General features: G+C 42.6%; 1 protein-coding gene and 1 pseudogene across 4 annotated transcripts in view; both read right to left on the minus strand.

Moving 5' to 3' along the window:
- The window catches only part of STX17 (syntaxin 17), a 35,476-nt gene extending 13,928 nt beyond the window's left edge, over positions 1-21,548 (minus strand). Inside the window, exons 1-3 of one of the 4 annotated variants that reach the window (XM_068396205.1) lie at positions 21,469-21,548; positions 11,087-11,268; positions 1,440-1,505 (exon numbers count right to left, since the gene is read on the minus strand). In XM_068396205.1, the coding sequence (XP_068252306.1) occupies positions 1,440-1,505; positions 11,087-11,209 (189 nt within the window). In that variant the 5' untranslated portion in view covers positions 11,210-11,268; positions 21,469-21,548. Of the gene's footprint in view, positions 1-1,439; positions 1,506-11,086; positions 11,269-15,737; positions 15,876-20,830; positions 20,967-21,184; positions 21,341-21,468 lie in introns of those variants that run through there. The other 3 variants (XM_068396206.1, XM_068396207.1, XM_068396204.1) reach the window with 3 other exon arrangements.
- Positions 11,998-12,286, minus strand: LOC137661496 (tubulin-specific chaperone A pseudogene; annotated as a pseudogene).
- Positions 21,549-23,093: the final 1,545 nt, after the last annotated feature.

Below are 23,093 nucleotides of genomic sequence, written 5' to 3' on the forward strand. Positions count from 1 at the left end.
ATTTATTTCGGCTGAAAGTAAAAATGGCAAGCTTTAGGTTCAAGCAAAATATAAATGTTTCTAGAGACAAATATGAGGTTTTATTACTAAAGCACTTAATGTATTTAAAAAATCACCTTCAACATGATTACATTTTCTCTAATTATTGATAGATTTTTGTCTTGGTAAACAAATGATACTGATAAAGAGTTCCAAGAGAAGCCTTCCCTACCCCTCAGATGTGAAAATAGATTAGAGCACAGACATACGCAAACACATGCTTCCTACACCACATCTGTTAGGATAGCATTGTTTTAACAGGACTCCCACCTTTGGAAGACTTTTTCGATATTAAGAATAAACTTATATTCAAATTTCAAAAATACTTGGTGAAAAATTGAAATAAACTTCTTATCAGCTACACTAAAGAAGTTCATTAACAGTCTCCATTCCTCAGAAAAGATACATAACCCCAGCTCTGCGTACTGTCTAATACTGTTGTTCAATCGGGATTAAGTTCTTCTGAGGTTTTTTTTTCATTTTTAGTCTGGTCTAACTTCCCACAGGAGTCAGTAAGGCATTGCAACAAACACGGGAAATTACAGTATTAGAATTATGAAATACAGTAGTTTAGGACTGTGTTACCCCTGCTGGCAAAGCCTGCTTGTCTAGATGCAGCATAGGTCACAAATGGTTTGTTCTAATAATAAAGTCACAGCCTTCCTCTGAACAACACCTATGAAACCAACACAAGATGCCTCTCCTGCTGGCAAAGATACGTATGTCCCCAGAATTTTGTCAGTACAGCATGTTATAAGCACTAGCTGCTATATCTGTGTCAACAAACTTTGCAGCGCAGATCTGGTCTTCGTGGTTTCCGGTACTGATAATTCTTGGATGTGTGTTGTTCAGCAGTGTGAATGTTTGGCATTAGCTTTTGCATCATTTTCATCAAGACGTCCATTTTTTTTCGAAACAGATGTGAGATTCCCTGTGTGCTGAGTTATGGGTGACTATGCCTGAAGTCACTGAAATGATGCCGTGCTGACACATGTGTTTGGTATTTCCTCCTTTGATGATATTACGCATCTAACAAGAGATGTGCACACCAAACTAGTAGTCCAGATGTTCTGTGTTTGGTCTGAAACCATGCTTTAAAATTAACAGTATCCCTTATTGCAATTCCTGTCTTCTAATTTAGTAATGTAAGAGGACAGTCTGCAAAAGACCAGAGTCTCCAAACTTTTGTTTGCTCAAGAATCTTGAAACATTTCTGACTGTATTTGCTGCACAGGACGCAATTAGGAAATCCCCACCTTTTAAACAAAATAAAGCAATACCATGTACTTGTCAAATCCATCCATCAAATATACATCTCTGTGAAGATCCATCCCTGAGGTAACCAGTACTATGTATGTAATTTAATTCCATTAGTATCACAGTCATTTTAATATCCTTACCTGAACTGTTCGTCCTGCATTAATGTGCTCTTCGTGCAATCTGTCCCAGAGCCTGCATCTTTGATACTAAAAAAAAGGAAAAATATTCCATATAATTGCTATTTTTACCAACTAGCTATGCAGAAAAAAAGGAACCTTCAGTAAATAATCACTTTAATTTTCCAAAATTAACAGCAAAGAAGCTGAGTCATAGGCATTTCCACTGCAAAATTAGAAAGGTAAATGGCAATGTATTTTGTGAACAATTTTGTACAATGGATGTTACTGAACTGCAGATAACCAGGGTTTCAGCATTAGTTTTTAAAAACAAAGAGATACTGCAGCATCCTGATACTGCTGTGGCATAAAACACTTTGTGGTCAGAAAAACGAAGGGCAGAAGGAGGAAAAAGGAATGGAACAGGGGATAAGCAGTACTGGTCATAAAGGACAACGAGATATGTGATATTATTTACAAAGAAAATTACATTCATTACACAACACTACTGTCCACATTTACACTTACCATTTCTATATAGTTACAAACACAGTTACAAGAACTATCAGGGCAGATCTGGCACCTGCATGAGGCTCCACTAACTTCAATGGGAAACTATCCATACAGCACTTTCCACGGGACAGAGACCAGAGTAATTATTCCATCAACAGACAGCAAGTTTTACAAAAGAACTCCATAGCATCACATATAAGCCTTTTCATCATTAAAATAAATCAATCCCTGCCATTGGCATTTGACATAAATAATATAGAGACATTATAATGAAAAAGAGTAGTAAAATAATGGAAGTAGAAGCTGTGATTCCTGGAATATGGGCTGAAACCATCAAAGAATGCATTTACAATACTAGATAATATTAGAACAATATTTTTAATTGTTTAAATAACAAGACCAAATATTTACCATGATTTCTGAGGTACTTTTATGTAAGGTTTAATTCCTTCATTTCTTAATATGCTTTGTTACCAATAAAAAAACTTACCTACAGCCTACATCTTTCCTTAATTCTTTTCATAATTTTAGAGGCCACAGCAATAGCTTCTAAAATACAACAAGAAATCTGAAGTTACTTCTGATTTTCAGAGAAAGAAGTTCTTTCATGTTAGGATTTTGTAGTGCTATGGAAAAGAAAAGGTTTAGTGTTCAATCAAGTCAGATTAAAGTGATTTTTCTAGGAAACTAGCAACTTCTGCATAAATTATTATGCCATTAAAATTACTGCCATTGTTCTTCAAAATAAAATGGACAAAAAAAATCTGTATCAACAGTAGATCTTCCAATTCAGTCATCCTTGAAAGAGTACTCAAACAGGAATTTCTGAGGGTGGAACAGCGGGAGCTTGGGGAAAAATTACCTTTTCAATTTCAACTGGCTGTAGTATATCGTCCACATACCGAACAATAAAAAATCCTGTTTACCAGTTAAGAACAACAAGAAGAATTCCTCAAGAAACCTGTCTTGCTCTTTATAATTTCTACTAGAAATGCTCAGCACATTTATCTGCTTTATATATTTAGAAATTTTATTACTTTGCTACAAAATTCCTAGTATGCTAGTAATGACCTAAAGAATATAATGACTTAATACACCCAGAGCAATGACATTCATGTGGTCAGAGAATTCTTCCTTGTTGACTTCTCTTTGTCACCCAGCTCAAAACAGGCCATACTCCTGGGCAATGTTCACTCTAGGGGACTCACAGAGAGCAAACCTTGAAAAGAGTCGGTATTGACATTACTTATCATTAACAAATACATGTAAAACTAGGGAGGTCCATGAAGTAAAAATACCTACGGAATCCTAACCTGTTAAAGCAAGTCCAGAGGAGGGCCACACAAACAGTCAGAAGGCTGGAACACCTCTGCTATGAAGTAAGGCTGAGAGAGCTGGGGTTGTTGGGAAGGGAAGGGGAAGGGGCTCCAGGGAGACCTTATTGCAGCCTTTCAGTATATAAAGGGGGCTTAGAAGAAAGACCGAGACAGACTTTTTACCAAGGCCTGTAGTGACGGGACAAGGGGCCACGGTTTTCAACTGAGAGAAGGTACGTTTAGGTTGGACATAAGAAATAAATTTGTTTTCATGAGGGTGGTGAGACACTGGAACAGGTTGCCCAGAGAAGTGGATGAGCCATCATTAGAAGTGTTCAAGGTCAGGCTGGATGGGGCTTTGAACAACGTGATCTAGTGGAAGGTGTCCCTGCCCATGGCAAGGGGGTTGGACTAGATGGTCTTTACAGGTCCCTTCCGATCCAAACCACTCTATGTTTCCATGAGTTTATGATATTTAAACATAATTGTGCTACAGCCAAATAGTTTGTATTCCACATCAGAAATACAAATATAAGGTTACTCTTAGACAATCTGTTTTCCTCTTTGTCCCATTCTCTTTTGAGAACTCTCTTTAGAAAGAAACCTTCATGCTTACGCTTTGGATCCCTTCCATTTCTCCTTGAAAGTATCCAGTGGATACAGAGAGAATTCAAAGCTTTTCAAAATATCCTCTGCATTAATTTTTGTAGCAGGCAGTGCTCACCAACATTTCTAAAAGCTCTACAAGAAATGTCTTATACAAATGTATACACTTCGATGAAGACTGCAGTAAGACTCAGGTATCTTAATTTCTCATTTTGTGTCACCTTTATTTATCTTGCCACCACAACACTAGTCCCCCGCCAAAGGTAAAAAATGTTTCACACAACATCCTTTAACTTTGGCACAATTGCAGGAAAAGAAATTAAAACTGAGAGCAATAGAGAAAAGGATGCCATGTCTCACAGCATTTTTTTTTAGGCATTGTTGCCTATCACTAACAAAGTTTAGGGCAGCATGTCAGAATCTCCACCCTCCTGTAGTACCATGACAACTGCTTTCATCTAACAGAGGCTAACAAAACGTTGTAACTCTTTTGGACAAGCATGCATTTTATTCCTTCTTTTGGAGTGACAGGCCATGCAATCCACAGAATGTGCTTTAGAAAACAAGAACTCTTTGGGGAAAACATTAAAAGAAAAAAAAAACAAGTACAGAGTACTGATTTCTTAAGGACATAAATTTTAAGTCCTCAGAAACTGTCATACGGAAAGGTGGACTCTCAAATAGTTGAAAAGCAATGCTATGACGATGGATTTATGGTAGCCACTTCTCTGAAAAGGTGTACTCAAGGTCAAATTTCATTATATATTGATTTTATAGTTTCTTCAAACAGTGATTTAGTAGATTAATTGTTTGGACTATCTCTGGAACCTAAGGTTTAAATCAATATTCATGAAATGAGGTTAGAGATATTGGCTTCATCATAAGTAAATAATGTTGCTGCTCTAAGCAATTTGACAGAATTAGTGATTTTTGCTTAAAAGTAGCCTCTAAAATAAACAGGACTAGATTCTACAAAATTATCCTTTTACCTCTAGGGATGTTTGGTTTACATGGCTGAAAGCTAACTTTACAAAAAGTATTTTAGAGAAAACCATCTAAGCTGCTGATGCTGACAGCTCACATACGTACCGTAACACATTCATTATGGCTAAAATGCATGTAAAAGATATAAAAATGTAAATGATTATTGGAAGTATTTCAACCAGACTATTGCTAGTGTTCTGATAATCAAAACCTGTCTAGAGTGACAGATTTCAAATTCAGATTGGCTGTATTTTTATTCTCACCTTCTCATAAATCTATCAATTGAGTAAACTTTTGAATATTTATCATTCTTACAGCCAGAAAAGTATTAAAGAAAATCAACCAATCAAACAAAAAACTTCCAGAGTTTAAGAACATTACACTGAGTGTGGACTTTTTAAAGAATCTGGCATTTAGGGACTATTTTTATACTCAGATGTATTCTCATAAATGTTCCTGTGTTATATTCTTTGTTAATACACAGAAGCTCTGAAGCCTTCAGTACTGCTGAATACCTTTTGGTATAGTTACCAATTGTTTATTTGAAGGTTTGATCTGTAGTTATTTGTTTTGATGATTCTGTTTATTCAAATTCAAATATCAAATCTGCCAGGACTATGTCTAGAGATGCAGAAATTTTTAATTAATAGTATTCTGAAATCAAAAAGACAAATCTGTACTAAACGTTGCTACCACTTCTTGCTTTCATAAAAGTGTTGTTCTAGAGGAAGCACAGTTAACACGTTGAAGAACTGTTTACAATTATTAAAGGACTTTTCTGATACTCAAATTTTATTATGTTGACTGAACAGATCATTGACATTGCTACCAGCAACCTGAAAATCTCAAGAAATGTCCAAACCAGATACTTCTAGATTGCATCAGATTTTTACATTCAAAATATAAAATTCAACTGAATAAAGCATCCTCATATTTCAATATGGCCACTGAGTGCCATCACAGAAATGCTGTGGTTTGTATTGCCTACAATTAAACTCTGCCTATAATTAAACTCTGGCTAAGCATGAGTTTCTCTGACAATGCTTTGAACAAAGTGTTAAATCAGAACTAACCTAAAGACTCATTTCATCCAGAGTGCTCGTATTTTCTGCATTTTCTTCTAGACACAGAAAACTATCCTTACAATGATCTCCCCTTCTGTCTGCAAAACAGGAATGCTTGACTCAGCTGAGTTGCCGAGCCAATAAAGACTTCAGTTGACCAACAGATGGCTGAATTACGTGGAACGTATTTCACAGAATCACAGAATGGTTGGGGTTGGAAGGGACCTCTGGAGATCATCTAGTCCAACCCCCTGCCAAAGCAGGTTCCCCTAGAGCACATTGCACAGGGTCATGTCCAGGCGAGACTTGAATATCTCCAGAGAAGGAGACTCCACAACCTCCCTGGGCAGCCTGTTCCAGTGCTCTGTTACCCTCAAAGTAAAGAAGTTTCTCCTCATATTCAGATGGAACTTCCCATGTTTCAGTTTGTGCCCGCTGCCCCTTGTCCTGACACTGGGCACCACTGAGAAGAGTCTGGCCCCATCCTCTTGACAACCGCCCTTAAGGTATTTGTCAGCATTGATAAGATCCTCCCTCAGTCTTCTCTTCTCCAGACTAAATAGACCCAGCTCCCTCAGCCTCTCCTCATAAGGGAGATGCTTCAGTCCTCTAATCATCTTTGTAGCTCCCTGCTGAACTCTCTCCAGTAGTTCCTTATCTTTCTTGAACTGGGGGGCCCAGAATTGCACACAGTACTCCAGGTGTGGCCTCACTAGCGCTGTGTAGAGGGGGAGGATAACCTCCCTCCACCTGCTGGCTACACTCTTCCTAATGCACCCCAGGACACCATTGGCCTTCTTGGCCACAAGGGCACATTGCTGGCTCATGGTGAACTTCTTGTCCACCAGAACTCCCAGGTCTTTCTCCATAGAGCTGCTTTCCAGCAGGTCAAACCTCAGCCTGTACTGGTGCATGGGGTTATTCCTCCCCAGGTGCAGGACCCTACACTTGCCTTTGTTGAACTTCTTGAGGTTCCTCTCTGCCCAGCTCTCTATCCTGTCCAGGTTATGCTGAATGGCAGCACAGCCTTCTGGTCTATCAGCCATACCTCCCAGTTTTGTGTCATCAGCAAACTTGCTGAGGGTACACTCTGTCCCTTCATCCAGATCATTGATGAATAAGTTAAACAGGACTGGACCCAGTACTGACCCTGGGGAATACCACTAGCTACAGGCCTTCAACTAGAATCAGCACTGCTGACCACAACCTTCTGAGCTCTGCCATTCAGCTGGTTCTCAATCCACCTCACTGTCCATTCATCTAACCCACACTTCCTGAGCTTCCCTATGAGGATGTTGTGGGAGACAGTGTTAAAAGCCTTGCTGAAGTCAAGGTAGACAACATCCACTGCTCTCCTCTCACCTACCCAGCTGGTCATGTCCTCATAGAAGGCCATCAGATTGGTCAAGCATGATTTCCCCTTGGTGAATCCATGTTGACTACTCCTGATAACTTTCTTTTCTTCTACATGCTTAGAGCTGTTCCATCACCTCTCCAGGGATGGAGGTGAGGCTGACCGGCCTGTAGTTGCTTCAAAAGGCATTGGGTGCTACAATGAGAAATGGAGTCATGATGGGTTATTGCACCAGACAGTGTTACCATGGTGTTGGGAAGGGGTGAAACTAGGATCACAACCCTGGCCTTCAGGAGAGCTGACTTTGGCCTCTTCAAGGACCTACTTGGGGGTATCCCATGGGATCTGGCTCTAGAAGGTAGGGGTGTCCAAGAGAGCTGGTCAATATTTAAGCATCACTTCCTCCAAGCTCAAGATCAGTGCGTCCCTGTGAGTAAGAAATCGAGCAAAGGGGGCAGGAGACCTGCATGGATGTGCAAGGAGCTTCTGGAAAAACTCAAATGGAAGAAGGTAACACTATCTGGCTAGATATAGCGTAATTATTATTTGTCTAAATAGGTAAAAGATTTTCCTCAGGATCAACCAGTAACTGGCTCAGTAACCTCAGTTACCTCCAGTAACCAGTAACCTCCTCACTGATCAGGTTCTGCAAAACGCAGCAATACCCAAGATCATCTCTCACACTGATAAGTACTACACAGTGCAATAACCCGTCATGACTCCATTTCTCATTGTAGCACCCAATGCCTTTTGAAGCTTCTTGTTAGGGTGTTTACACATCCTAAATGAGGGGGGCTTTACACACACAGACAATACTTGGCAAAGAATCTATTTAGCTTACAAAGTAATACTCTTCCAAAACAATTCAAGCAGTGTAACAGTTATGCCCATCCCCTCCATCGTCTCTCCCTAATTGCTACCTTACACACACCAAAAGCTTATCTTTACCTTCAAAGTGCAACAAAACCATTTGCATACTGCTAATATGCCCTGCTAATCACTTCCCATTCTGTACTGGCAGGTCAGCTCCCCGCTCCCATCAACAGACTACCTTTTTCCAGTGACCACTCATTTACTCTTCTCAGGCCAAGGCTGTAGCTTTTACGCCACCCTTCTGCAGGTACTTATTAACTGCATCCCTTCATTTCTGGATGCCTTCCTCAAGACTCCGAAGAATGGTATGCCTCACTGCTCCACACTCATTGATGCTGTTGGTGTGAACTGGAGTGTTGCCCTGAAGGTATAATTTTTAACATAATTTTAACATAAGCCAACTACAGACCAAAAAATCTACCTCTCCGCAACCAAGAAATCCCTCTTGGTGGATTATGGCAAATGCATGTTGCTTCCATGAGCAGTTGTGCAATTTCTGGTTAGAGAAAGAAGGGAACAACTTAGCTACCAAGACTGTCTCTATTTGAATGAAACAGCTTGCATGGAAAAGTTATTATGACGATGCTCTCCTCTAGGAACCTCTGAATCCTGTCCTATTCCACATTATCCTTCACTAGTTGCCCTTAGCTAGCTCTGTGGCCACTGCTAGGTATGGGCCATGCACACTGGGAGACGTACGCACTGAACCCTGGAGACACTACACCTCTCCAGGGCAATTTAACAGTCAAGACTCCTTGTTCCCCCATCATGTCACCCAAGAGCAAGCTAATACTGACTCCTCTGTACTCTGGCTAAAATGCAAAGTAAGTCAATTAACTGTTCTTTATGGGAGAAGCTGGATAACAGAGGGCTGCTCCTGGCCGCTACAGTATTGGAGCTGCCGCAAACTGGCCAATTCCAAGGCAAAAAAGGGTTGAATCAGCTGGCATCTAGGTAATGTAATGAATTATACAAATACGGAATAACAAAGAGTAAACAACATGCTGTGACTGAAAAAACAGATCATCTCATTCAGAAGTTATTGCTTCAGGCTAATATTATACTAACACACTTTTCAGTTTGTGAATATCGCAATTCATATCCTTATTGTGTCCTTATTGCACCCTTACCAGGAAAGAGTCAAACAATTATCTCCCAGCATTAGTCCCAGCAGCCCCAGGTCTTACTCTACCCCAGTTTTTCTCGTGTCCCATGGTCAGCCACCATTTCTGCACTGTCACCTTCCATCTAAGGTACTTCTTAAGCTTCCTCCATCCAATTCTTTACCCTTTATTTACACAAGCCAGGAAGAGTTTCCTCTTGCACACAAGTAAGGGAAAGCAAGAGGATGAGACTGTGGGAACACAAGAAAAATCATTTCCCCAATTTCGTTCTCAGATTCAGGACCAATCAAATTAGCAACTCCAAGAATGATCTCTGGTAATTTCTAGCACAGGAGTGTGCCCAGTGTTGGGTGAATCTTTAGCAATCTTCAGCTGTGTACCAGTTTAACCAGTATCTACCTGCAAATCATGTTTGTTTTCAGAATCATACCTCTTGGCCAACACATGGCAGATTTTTAGAGGCACAGCAAAATGTACAGTCTGAGCACAGACCACCCCACAAAAAATCTCAAGTTACTGTTCTAACACGTCACTGCTTTGAAAAGAAATTATTATCACTAAGCTATCAATCACTATCACTTAAACTAAACATTTCTTATTAAAAGAAATTACTATCATTTGAACAACACATTATTTCCTGACTATGTTCTCAGAAACAAATACATGGATTTACCTTCCCTCCTCTCCCATCCCCAAACTACTCAAGGCAGAAAGCTGGCATGCGAAAACTTCATCCAAAAGGTTACCCACTTCATAAAGTCACAGTAAAGTTATGGTGAAGTTGTGATGAAGTGACAGCAGAAAAATACAAAACAGTTTCAATAACACTATAGAGACCATACCTTTCAGGAAATCAAAATCATGTTCACAAATTTTCTTCCCATTTAGTCATTCCTTCCCAAGATGTGAAAAAGTATAGTCAGTTGTGCTACACCATCCAGATCTACATATACTCTTGATTTTATATATTGTGAACAAGCCTAGTGAAATTAATATGATGTATGATTTTTCAGGAACATGTCCAGAACTTCACAGAACTACAGACACTCACTGTCACTGATTTTTCTGTGGTAGTAAGTACCATCTTTTCTAAACAAATCTGTCTTTTATCAGCCATTTCAAAAATTTCATCGCAATGTTGGTATTATGACTATAAGAGTGTTTCCTGAGTCAGTCGCTCTCTTCCTTTTTTTAGTGGTGCCACGTGTTTTAGTAAATCTCTTACCACCTTCCTCCACAAACCAATTTCTCTGTTTCCACAGTCTGAAATCTGGTCATCTGTGCTGTTAAATTGTCCCTGGTCTGGCCATGCCAAACAGCTCTCTCACATAAAGAACTCCTGAGAATGGTTAAGGAGTTATAAACATAGAAGAGAGGCTATTCCCAATTAGCAGTGTGGATACAGCCACCCTGTCTTGCAGAATATGAGGGGTTAATAATATGGACACAGGCCATTTCGTGCCAGACAACTGTCCTGGGCATGTTTATTTTACCAGCACAGGCATTGCCACACTGTATGGAAGAATTTAACTTGACATTAATTTTTCCTGGAAGCATATTCAGCTTCACTGTCAAGTGTGAGCTAATGTCAACAAGAAGCACACAAACATGCTGCAAATTTGATACAATTCTTTTTCTATTTACTTAAATAATTCAATCTCTCTATTTCTCTCACCTCAGTTTAAAAATATATATAGAAAAAGACAGGTATAAACAGTGAGTTATTTGAATTACAACATTTAGTAATCAACTTTCCATTGAAATCTCTATATAATCTTCCAGCACGACTGCTTCTGTACTGCAAAAAGAACTGTATTAGTAAAAAGTGAACACTAACCTTCTCAATATTTATTTGATGTTTTCTTAACCTCTCCAAATCTGTCGGAATTGCCACTTTAACGAACTTCTGAATGGCAGGTTCAATTCGACGGAGCTTAACTTTTTCATCATCTTCAGACATCCTAAAAGCAGCTTTCAAGGCAATACTTGCCCAGTATACCTTCACCAAGGTAGAAACCCCTAAAAACCAAAGAATTACAGGCTTATAAAAATGCAGTAATTTAGAATAGTTTTTTAAAAGAAAGCAAAATAAGGTAAATCAGTCTCTCCAATAATCACATCTATTCCAAAACCACATTTGAGCAGTATTAACTACTTAGAATCTGGATACTCTATTTGCATTTAAATGTATTATTTCTAATTATTTGCAGGCTTTGGGGATCATTTTTCATAGCTAGAACTTACCAATAAAAAAAAAATAGCTAAATAATTAAGACATATGCAAACACGCTTTGCAGCATAATGACAGATGGAAGCCTTTGAAAAAACCTTCCAGTTAGATGCTTTGCTTGATCAGAGTTCAAGTTTTGCCAATTTACATTCTGAATAATCTTAAAAATTGTAAAAATGTCCTAAAAAGACACCAAAATAAAATTAATTTTGAAAGTCCATTTCCTAGAAAGATTGAGAGCTCCTGAACGAAGATTTGCACTCCAAATTGCATTTGTCCCGTACTGAAAATGACCAAGGCATCACCTAACAAGGGGTTTAAACAGGTTGCTGAAATATTTGCAGGACCAGTAGGTACATAAGCAGCTTGAATTCTGTTCCCTGCATATGCATAAAACACAAAGTTTCACTTCTCTAAAAGAAAGATGTGTGAAACTATACATAATAGCATTTCTCTACAGAGCATATGAGTAACAGAAAGGAATTCCATTATGCTGAATGCCCGCAAGGGGCAAGAAAAAATTATTGTGAGATAATTCTAGGCTTCCAGCTTCACCGACTCCAGTATGGAATGTGCTTCTTTATACTGTTCAGCTTCTTCCAATTCTTTTTCATTTTCTAGCAGTTGAGTAAGATCTGCATGTGCAACTTCTAATCTGCACTGGCAGTCTGGAATCATCATTCGTGACTCTTGTAAGATCTCAATCTGCTTCTTAATTCCATAATCATCACATGCCTCAGCCTTCATTTTTTCAATCTTTTCTTCTTGCTGTTTTGCTTCTTTTTCATACATAACTTTTTCTTTTGCCAATTGCCCCCTTTTTTAACTCCTTTTTAAACAAAAACAAGAAGTTGAAGTGAATTGCAGACATGTATGACAAAGTTTTGTCACAAGTGATACATGGGAAAGGTTTATATCGTTGGGGCAAAAGGGTTCTGGGACAGGAATTAGCAGGGCTCATTCGGAGAGCTTTAAACTAGATTCGAAGGGGGATGGGGTAGTAGCTGGGCTTGCACCACTGGGGCAACGCTCTAGTGTTGAGGTAGACCAGGAGGCCTCCCATCCCCCTGGGGTGAAATTGGTGTGCTCAGCTCGCTCCCTGAAATGCCTGTACACCAATGCACGCAGCATGGGGAATAAACAGGAGGAGTTGGAAATCCGTGTTCAGTCGGGGGGCTATGATCTAGTGGCAATCACAGAGACTTGGTGGGAAGCCTCGCATGACTGGAATGTGGTCATGGATGGCTATGTCCTGTTCAGGAAAGACAGGCCGCTAAGGAGAGGTGGTGGAGTTGCTCTTTATGTGAGTGAGCAGCTAGAATGTATTGAGTTCTGTCCAGAGGCGGATCAGGAGCGAGTTGAGAGTTTGTGGGTGCGAATTAAGGGGCAGGCTGGCAGGGGTGATACTGTTGTGGGTGTCTATTACAGGCCACCGGATCAGGATGAGGACGGTGATGAGGCCTTCTACAGGCAGCTGAGAGCAGTCTCGCAATTACAGGGTCTGGTTGTTGTGGGGGATTTCAACTACCCTGATATTTGCTGGGAGGCCTACTCAGCCAGCCATCCTCAGTCCAGGAGGTTCCTCCAGTGCATTGATGATAACTTTCTGATGCAAATGGTGGATGAGCCAACTAGGAGAGGAGCGCTGCTGGATCTTATCCTCACTAACTAGGAGGGTCTGGTTGAAGAGGTGAAGGTTGAGGGCAGCCTTGGTTGTAGTGACCATGAGATGGTAGAGTTCAGGATCTCATGTGGCAGGAACAGAATAGCTAGCAGAATCGCAACCCTGGACTTCAGGAGGGCCAACTTTGGCCTTTTCAAGCAATTGCTAGGGGAAATCCCATGGGACAGGGTACTAGAAGGTAAGGGGGCCCAAGATAGTTGGTTAGCATTCAAGGACTGCTTCTTCCGAGCTCAAGATCAGAGCATCCCAACAGGTAGGAAGTCAAGGAAGGGTACCAGGAGACCTGCATGGTTGAACAGGGAACTGCTGGGCAAACTCAAGTGGAAGAAGAGGGTGTACAGATCGTGGAAGGAGGGGCTGGCCACTTGGGAGGAATATAAGTCTGTTGTCAGAGGATGTAGGGAGGCAACTAGGAAAGCTAAGGCCTCCTTGGAATTAAACCTTGCAAGAGAGGTCAAGGACAACAGAAAGGGCTTCTTCAAATACATTGCAGGTAAAGCCAACACTAGAGGCAATGTAGGCCCACTGATGAATGAGGTGGGGGTCCTGGAGACAGAGGATAAAAAGAAGGCGGAGTTACTGAATGCCTTCTTTGCCTCTGTCTATACTGTTGGAGGCTGTCCTGAGGAGCCCCGGACCCCTGAGGCCTCAGAAGAAGTCAGGATAGAGGAGGAATCTGTCTTGGTAGATGAGGGCTGGGTCAGGGACCAATTAAGCAACCTGGCCGTCCATAAATCCATGGCCCTGATGGGATGCACCCGCGGGTGCTGAGGGAGCTGGCGGAAGTCATTGCTAGGCCACTCTCCATCATCTTTGCTAAGTCGTGGGCAACGGGAGAGGTGCCTGAGGACTGGAGGAAAGCGAATGTCACTCCAGTCTTCAAAAAGGGCAAGAAGGAGGACCCGGGTAACTATAGACCGGTCAGCCTCACCTTCATCCCCGGAAAGGTGATGGAACAACTTGTTCTTGGTGCTGTCTCTAGGCACATCAAGGATAGGGGGATCATTAGGGGCACTCAGCATGGCTTCACCAAGGGGAAGTCATGCTTAACCAACTTGATAGCCTTTTATGAGGATGTAACCCGGTGGATAGATGATGGTAAAGCTGTGGATGTGGTCTATCTCGATTTCAGTAAAGCGTTTGACACGGTCTCCCACAGCATCCTCGCAGCTAAACTGAGGAAGTGTGGTCTGGATGATCGGGTAGTGAGGTGGATTGTGAACTGGCTGAAGGAAAGAAGCCAGAGAGTAGTGGTCAGTGGGACAGAGTCCAGTTGGAGGTCTGTGTCTAGCGGAGTCCCGCAAGGGTCGGTACTGGGACCAGTTCTATTCAATATATTCATTAATGACTTGGATGAGGGATTAGAGTGCGCTGTCAGCAAGTTCGCTGATGACACAAAACTGGGAGGAGTGGCTGACACACAGGAAGGCTGCGCAGCCATTCAGAGAGACCTGGACAGGCTGGAGAGTTGGGCGGGGAGAAACTTAATGAAATATAACAAGGGCAAGTGTAGAGTCCTGCATCTGGGCAAGAACAACCCCATGTACCAGTACAAGTTGGGGGCAGACCTGTTGGAGACCAGCGTAGGGGAAAGGGACCTGGGGGTCCTAGTGGACAACAGGATGACCATGAGCCAGCAGTGTGCCCTTGTGGCCAAGAAGGCCAATGGCATCCTGGGGTGTATTAGAAGGGGTGTGGTCAGCAGGTCGAGAGAGGTTCTCCTCCCCCTCTACTCTGCCCTGGTGAGGCCGCATCTGGAGTATTGTGTCCAGTTCTGGGCCCCTCAGTTCAAGAAGGACAGGGAACTGCTAGAGAGAGTCCAGCGCAGAGCCACGAAGATGATTAAGGGAGTGGAACATCTCCCTTATGAGGAGAGGCTGAGGGAGCTGGGTCTCTTTAGCTTAGAGAAGAGGAGACTGAGGGGTGACCTCATTAATGTTTATAAATATGTAAAGGGCAAGTGTCAAGAGGATGGAGCCAGGCTCTTCTCAGTGACATCCCTTGACAGGACAAGGGGCAATGGGTGCAAGCTGGAACACAGGAGGTTCCACTTAAATTTGAGGAAAAACTTCTTTACTGTAAGGGTGACTGAACACTGGAACAGGCTGCCCAGAGAGGTTGTGGAGTCTCCTTCTCTGGAGACATTCAAAACCCGCCTGGACGCGTTCCTGTGTGATATGGTCTAGGCAATCCTGCCCCGGCAGGGGGATTGGACTAGATGATCTTTCGAGGTCCCTTCCAATCCCTGACATTCTGTGATTCTGTGATTCTGTGAAGTGTCAGTAAAAAGACACATGCCGACTTGGTTATGTGAAAGTACCTGTAGTACAACAGCAACTGCATGAGAAGGCTTTCCCTGATTTTCCTCTTCCAGTAACCAAACTAATTTAATATAATTAAACTAGCATAATCCTCCTGGTACAGATGAGGTACAGCAGTATGTAACAGGTTAAAAAATTTTCCTATTTTTCACACAACCAAACATATTACTAACAGCGAAATCAGACATTATTTTTCTCACATCTAACTATGGTGTGAAAGTGCGGAGGGGAAGTATTGAGGTTTTTCTGAGACCTGTGATTCCTGCAGGCAGAGAGAACTTGAAGGCAGACACCAGTTGATGGCACTGGGTCTTCGACTGAACCGCCCAAAGTTCAGTCACAGCCCTCCCTTGTAGGCTGGAGGGAGGATATGTACAAATCTCCGTCACCTTCAAAGGAGCCAAGTGGTAAGCAACTTCCATCAGGCGACTGAGAAAGCTGAAAGCGCTTCTGACAAAGGGAAACCGGGTTTCTATAGGAAAATAGTCCCAGATTATTCCCCTTTTTCAACACAACTGCAAATAAAACAATGTTTTGTTTTTCTGAAGAACAGAACGCTAACAGAAGAATCTCCTCCTTTATCTATCCCACCCAACAAAGAAACTGAAAACTCTGGAAAACTGAGTATTTACTGAGCGTAGACCAAGTTAGGGGAAGTAAATCTTTAAGGTTTCACTGATACACATTTTCCTTTTTTCAGAACCTCAGAAGGAAATTATTTCATCAACCTACTTTGCAGTCATTGCTAAATCATCCCCACTTCAAATTACAGACACATACTACCATGCAGTCTTACAAACCCCCTTCTAACCCAAGGCATTTGGTATTAATAGCTCTTTGTCCAAATCTTCAAATAAACATGCAGTGGGTGGCCTTGCATTTTTTGGGATGTAAAAAGAACTTTACTCCTTTTGTGTTGATTTACTCTTTCCACCATTCTAAAAGCAGTAGCTTAAATGCAAGATGACAAAAAAATACATTGGTTCTTCTGCTACACCCTGTTCACTACACTTTTGAAAGAGCTTTTGAAGTATCTCACAATTGAACTCCATTTTGAGTCTAGCTAGAACAGCTCTTTTTTGCAATGAGCAGAAGATAAAAAGCATCACACTCCAAATTGCAGTACTTCCTCTTTGAACACACATTTAATTTCCTGACAGCTTATACATTAATCCACGAGTTTATAAGCTAGAATTGATTAAAAATTGGTTCCTTAAAGATATTTAGTACCCAAGTCATGCTTTTCTTTAATACTGAATCATCTTGAAGAAGCAATGGCAAAAATTCTTCAAACTTACTGCACAACACGAACTCATGGAAACCCACAGCCCGTTCTGCCTTAGAACAAATACAGCAGAGACTAAGCTAAATCCAGCATAATTTTGTCCTTAACCTTAAATGACACCTAGAGACTGATAAGAGTAAAAATGGACAGTTTAGATGACTTATAAACTGGACCACTGTGAAAGCAGAGTTAATGTAACCAACAGCCATGTATCTTGAGTAGGTGATCTGAATAAGCAACAGTTTTAAATTCAAAGATTTGGCTGCATGCAGGGCTCTGGACAGTCATTTTCTTCTCCTTAAAAATTCCCAGACAGTAAACTAGCTTTCACAACACTGTCTATGAATCTCTTTAAGGCACTGCTGCCTAAAATTCACTGCACAATAACTGTGAGAAACTAAGAAAGAAATACAAAAACTCCTTGCATTCTCATCAGGTCTCCTGCTTAATGCTCTCTCAAACAGTATAGTAGCTTTTGTAACAAAAATTCTAAGCCATAAATTACCAATATGAAAATAAGCAAGGTCTTACTTTTTTTTAAGTTCCTATAATATGGTAAACGAAGTTAACAAGTTTCTGTGATGACCATAAGCTTGTGCCAGACGCAATTTCAAGGAAATCTAAGTTTTCTTGCATACTTTATTGGGTTTGTGTTTTCCTAAGCATAACTTTTAACAATTAATTTCCAAAGCTATAACGCCTGTTTTTTGAGTAATCACAGAATAACAGGACGGTTTAAGTTGGGAGGGATTTTCATACACCATCCAGCACAAGTTGAATTCAATGTGGTTGCACAGGCCCTTGTCCAGCCAAGTTCTAACACCTCCACGGATGGACAGTCCACACACTCACTATAGACCCCTCCTTCAGTGTTTGACCATTCTCCAGGTTAAAAACAAACAAAACAAACCAAAACCAAAACCAAATCAAAACCAAAAAGACCTTCCTTGTAGCTAAACCAGCTTGTATCCACTGCCTCTCATCTCATTGTCATGCACATCCAAGAGGAGCCTGGCTCTATACCTTCCCACCCACAGCAGTAAGATGTCCCCTTCCTTTACCTTCTCTTAAGGCTGAACAAATCCACCACTCTGTTTCTCCTCGAATATCATGTGCTCCAGACCCCTAACCACCTTGCTAGTCTCACAAGTGCCGAATAGAGAAGAGTCACCCCCTCAACCTGCTGTCCCTCAGCCACATTTACTAACAGAGCCCACAACATGGTTGTCCTTCGCTGCAACTGCACGCTCAGACTCGTATTCAGCACCTGGTCCACCACAACACACAGGTCCTTTTCTGCAAGGCTGCTCCCCATCAAGTCTTCCCACAACCTGTTCTAGTCATCCAGCTAATTCCATTCCAGATGCAGGGCTTTCTTGTTGCCTTTGCTGGAGTTTACGAGGTTCCCCTCAACCCATTTCTAGATCCTGTCAAAATCCCTGTCCAGCCTATCAACAACTCTTCTCAGGCAAGTAAAACCCACTGCTCTCAACTTCAGCTTTTTAAGAAGATAATTTTGTGTCTGTCCTTGGATCTGAATTGCGATCATCATGTACACAAAACTGCAGAAGTTCTGAGCCCTCTCTCAGAGGGTGCCATTCAGACACCATGTGGTTCTGTGACCCCTTCCCTCTCTGACCATTTCTGTACAGGACTGTCACCTGAACAGGGGGTCGGGTAGTCCTTCCTACAAGCCTTTACCAAGCGCCAAGCACAACAAAATCTTGAGTTCTCTAAGACTGGAATACATAGCTCTGATTCTCTAAAATAAATTCAAGTTTGAGCAAAAAAGCCCAAGAGAATACCAGATCATTAAACCAGTAATTAAAAAAGTTAGATAAAACCATTTGTAATTAACGGTCCTTTATTACATTCACTGTGCAAGATATTTTGATAAACAACGAAATTACAGAATCTTGCCTTTTCAAATGCTGATGCTACAGGCCTGTTAGAGGTTATCTTCTAAGTAAAATACTTTCAATTTAACATTCAAAATTCATGCACCAAAATTCAATTATATTTCAGTGACAGAAATAACACTTATCCAGAAGTGATCAAGACCCAGATGCAGAATAATTTTCAGTCAACTGTGTTAATAAAAAAGAAGACATATCCAAAGCATACTGTAGCAGCATTATCAAAGTATTAGGTGGTGACAAAAATTATATATATCTCCCTTCTTAATACTTACGTTTTCTGGAGACTGGCCCCAAACTGAAACTGTAATTGTGAAGTAAAACTAGCATAACAGAATACCATTAACTTGATATCTGCACTTAATATGAAAATCATCTATGATTCTTACTCCTCAAGACAGGGAAGAATTCCTTATCCAGTTTGTTCACCCCAGGTCCTTGAAATTATTTAAGCGTATCTTCCATAAAGGATCAGTCCACATACTCTTGTTTGTAAGCAACACAGCAAAAGAACCTGAGGAGTTCCAACGGTTTGATCTTCGCTTTACCAAAAAAATGGGTATGTAAAGCAAACAAAATTTTTCAGAAACAGATCACTTCCTCTTTCAGCTTTTGAAGGTCCAACCAGCCTATGCTATCTTATTTCACTGTTTAAATCAAATAATTGTAAGAGGTAAAAGAATCTTATGGCACCCAATTCCAAACGGTGAAAGTGTGAATGTAATTCCGACACTAACACAAAACGTCCACTTACTTTGTGGCGGTGCACAGAAAGCACAGTCACAGAGTTGCAGTCAATCAGAAGTAAAATTCTTCCTATGTGTGGTAACATACTTGTATTATAAATTTCAGTAAATGCTGTTAATGCACATCAAATGTAATGCTCATGAACATCTGTTAAACTGCCTAGTGTTCTCCATTCAAATATGGTAGGAAAAATGCAGAATAAACCCGAAGAGTTCTGCTTGCCCAGGGAAACGCAATGTAACACTCCTACTTGATTTTAATTCACTTACAACAGTTTAGACAACCACTGCCACTAGAAAAAGTACTTCGAGCATAGATGTCTTGTTTTTAAGGGTTGTAAGGCCAAAAAGCTTTTTCCTTTCCTCAATGTAAATAAAATAAAGTAGGATACAGGTGCTAGAATACAGAGACTTATAACAGCTTGCTCACTAAGACGAGCTTAGAGTAGTACTGGCCCCAAAATTGCAATGACAAAGAGTATTCACTATTGCTCACTTGGCTGAGTTCTGTAGCTAGTGAGGAACATGCTCCTGTGGCCGGCTACAGCTAAATTGCACTTTGGATCTGAACTATCTTTTTGTCCATTGGCTGTAAAAGGAACGAAAGGAAAATAGATTTGGTAGGCTGAAATAAGGCACTGTCACCAGCTCCAGAATGTTCACAAAGTGACATGAAACCACTTAGTGGGATAAAGAGCCACACACGGGAGATCTCCCATAGAACAACCAGAATTAGCAGCTCTACATAACAGGCTGCGGTTCCTAGCACATCTGTGCGCTTCTGGACCACCGGCAAGACAAACTTGATCCAGACAAGGCAAGGGCGCATAACTGCATTTTGAGAAATCAGAGCACACGACAGGCATTTTGTATTAGTTTTACATGTTTAAGCCAGATGCAGAAGGGCAGAAAATACCTAATGACTAACACGTCAACATTTTTTGAACAAAGCTGAACCAGTGGAGCAAGTCTGTAGTGAACTGACACCTGCAACAGGTGTCCGCAATGCAGTTCACCCTGCAATCACAGCCCTAATACTGACTGCTCTGTGTTACTGAACTTTGTCTCTGGTCTCACCCCAGCAGCCATGAGGTTATGGAGGGTTACCCATCCTCTGTCTCGTCCCTGAAAAGCAAGGGGTGCATGCTGAGAGTAGAAGCGTAAGAATAAAAAAAAGGTTTTAAGTCTTATATCAAGGCTTCAAGGGGACTATATTATTTTCTTTTTCCTTACTTATATTTTTAAAAGCTTGGGGAACGCCGGGCTAAACAATCGGTCACACTGTGCTTTTAGTCCTTTTTTTTTAAAAAAAAAAGTAATCCAAGCTGGTCCGGCAAGTTCTGATGGGTTCAGCCCTCGGCCGGGACGTCAGCCAGTGCCTCCCCGCCACCGGACCTACCTCCTCCCCGAAGGACCGCCGGGCCCCGCCGCTCCGGCGGCACCCCCACGGCTGGGACACCCCCAACCACCACGCCTCGGGCACCCGGCCGCCCGCGGGGGGGGAAACCGCCGTCACCCGAGCAGGGGCCGGGGAGCGGGACGAGCCCCTCGCGGTGCCAGCCAGCCCCCGGGCACTGGCAGAGGAGCGGCCGAGGGGCGCGGGCCTGTCAGCGGCAGCCGGGCCCGGCCTGCGGCCCGCAAGGCCGAGGTGAGCGGGCGGCGGCCCCGCGGCCCGCTGCGGCCCTCGCTGAGGGGCAGGAACCGGGGGGTCATGGGGGAACCCGGCACTCCGCTCCCCGCCGCGCGTTCCTACCGGCCGGCCACGTCCGCAGGAACCAAGCCCAGGGCACGCCGGGGGCCCGCCAGGCCCCGGCACGGCCTTCCCCTCGCCTCCCCGGCGTGGGAAGCGAAAGCGAAAGCAGCGGGGCCGCCGTCGGTGGGAGCCCGGCAGCTGCCCCGACCCCTCCGCCCGCCCTGCCAGCTCGGCGCCGGGGCAGCCGTCGCCCCCTCCCTCCACGCCCCGCTGCTCCCGCCGCCCCTGGCCGTGTGCAGGTCCCTCCTGCCGCTGCCGCCACCCCCCCGCCCGCGGCCCCTCACCATGTGGCGGCTGTGGCCGAGACGAGGACCGCGGCCAGCGGCGGCCCCGGGACGCTGGGCGGGAGGCGGCGCGCAGGGCTCCCCCTCGGCGGGAAGCGGCCCAGCCCCCGCCCGACACACACACCCCTTCGCCGCGCCCGGGGCGATTTCCCTCATGTTTCTCTCCCTCCGTAACTCTGCGTGCGGGGCGGCAGGTCGGGGAGCGGGATGGGGCTGGGAAGGAGGAGGAGGAGAAGCTGCCCTGGCTGAGGCGGGGGGGTACCGGGCGTCTGGGATAAGGGCTCAGCGGGAGAGAAAAGTTAAATTGCTTCTTCTAAAAGAGAGCCCAAGGTTCCCTAAGAACTTTTCTTAATTTTTACTTGCCTTCACACGTAATTTAGGTGATACCAAATTGCCAAGTGGGACCCTGGGGATACGGAGCATCAATTTGTGGGGGACAAATGATGACCAGGCCATGCCAGTGAAGCTCATTTCTCGCCTCACTAACCTTCCCCATTTCTAACAGCATTCAGAAGATAAGTATCTAACAAGTATTTCTGACCTGTATTTTGAAGATAAGTGTAACCTGTTTGTGTCTGACACTGATCATTGGACCCTACCCCAACACGGCAGCCTCAGGCTGGCAGAGCACCTGCCCCAGCACGCATGTCTGCAGCTGTAGGACAGGTAGAGCAAAACCTCCAAGGGCAGCCTGGTATCACTTCTGGTCTTTTTACCGCCTCTGAATAGAAGTGACAAACTATCTGGCTACCTGTCAATATCTGTAGAGCAGCTATGTTAGGCCACTATTAAAATAGAACATTTTTTAACCGAACTGAACAATATTAATAGAACAGATTTAAGATCTCTGAAATATCAGACAAATTTAAGTTGATTTTCATGTTATGAACAAGATTTACATTATCTGTCCATCTGTCTGTCACTCCATGCCCTTTTGGCCAGTTCCAATCTAATTTGGAGAAAGTCATTACAGTCCCATAAGTTTTCTGGAAATCGATAGGTCACTGAGGAAATAAACCTAAATTTGTTTCCTCAGCAAAGGAATAGCAAGCAAAAACTTCAGCTCTTACACATTGTTGTTAGCAGCAATCAGCCAGACAATCAGTATATATTAGCCATCCATGTTGTATATACATAGTTCCAGACTGCTAGATGGGATTTTCATAGGCCAAATGGAGAATAAATTGTAGTTATTGTAATTAAGGTTATTTAGGGACTGAAGGATTCAAATCCACAGGGTCCACTGTCTTCATTAGTTCTGTTGCTCACAAGACAGCTGCTGGAATGACAAGAGTACTCGGGAATGCCAGAGTACTAAAAAAAACCTTACACTGAACATATATTTTTAAAAGGGTAAAGAGGATGACACAGGATAGCCTAGTATAGCCAGTTGGACACCAATGTGAGGCAGAATCATGGAAGTGCTGACCTGGGATACCGTCATTGAATGCCAATAAGTAAATGCCAGTCAACACACTTTTATGAGAGAAATTTAATTAAACGCATTTGAATTTAAATTTGGTTGATAAAGGTAATAATGTCGATGTAATAGCTTCTATCTGAGTTGGAACAGTATGCTATTCTCGTAAATACAACATGGAATACAAATTCTGCATAGTTCATAA

This window comes from Nyctibius grandis, chromosome 3 (assembly GCF_013368605.1).
Source record: "Nyctibius grandis isolate bNycGra1 chromosome 3, bNycGra1.pri, whole genome shotgun sequence".
Classification (NCBI taxonomy): domain Eukaryota; kingdom Metazoa; phylum Chordata; class Aves; order Nyctibiiformes; family Nyctibiidae; genus Nyctibius; species Nyctibius grandis.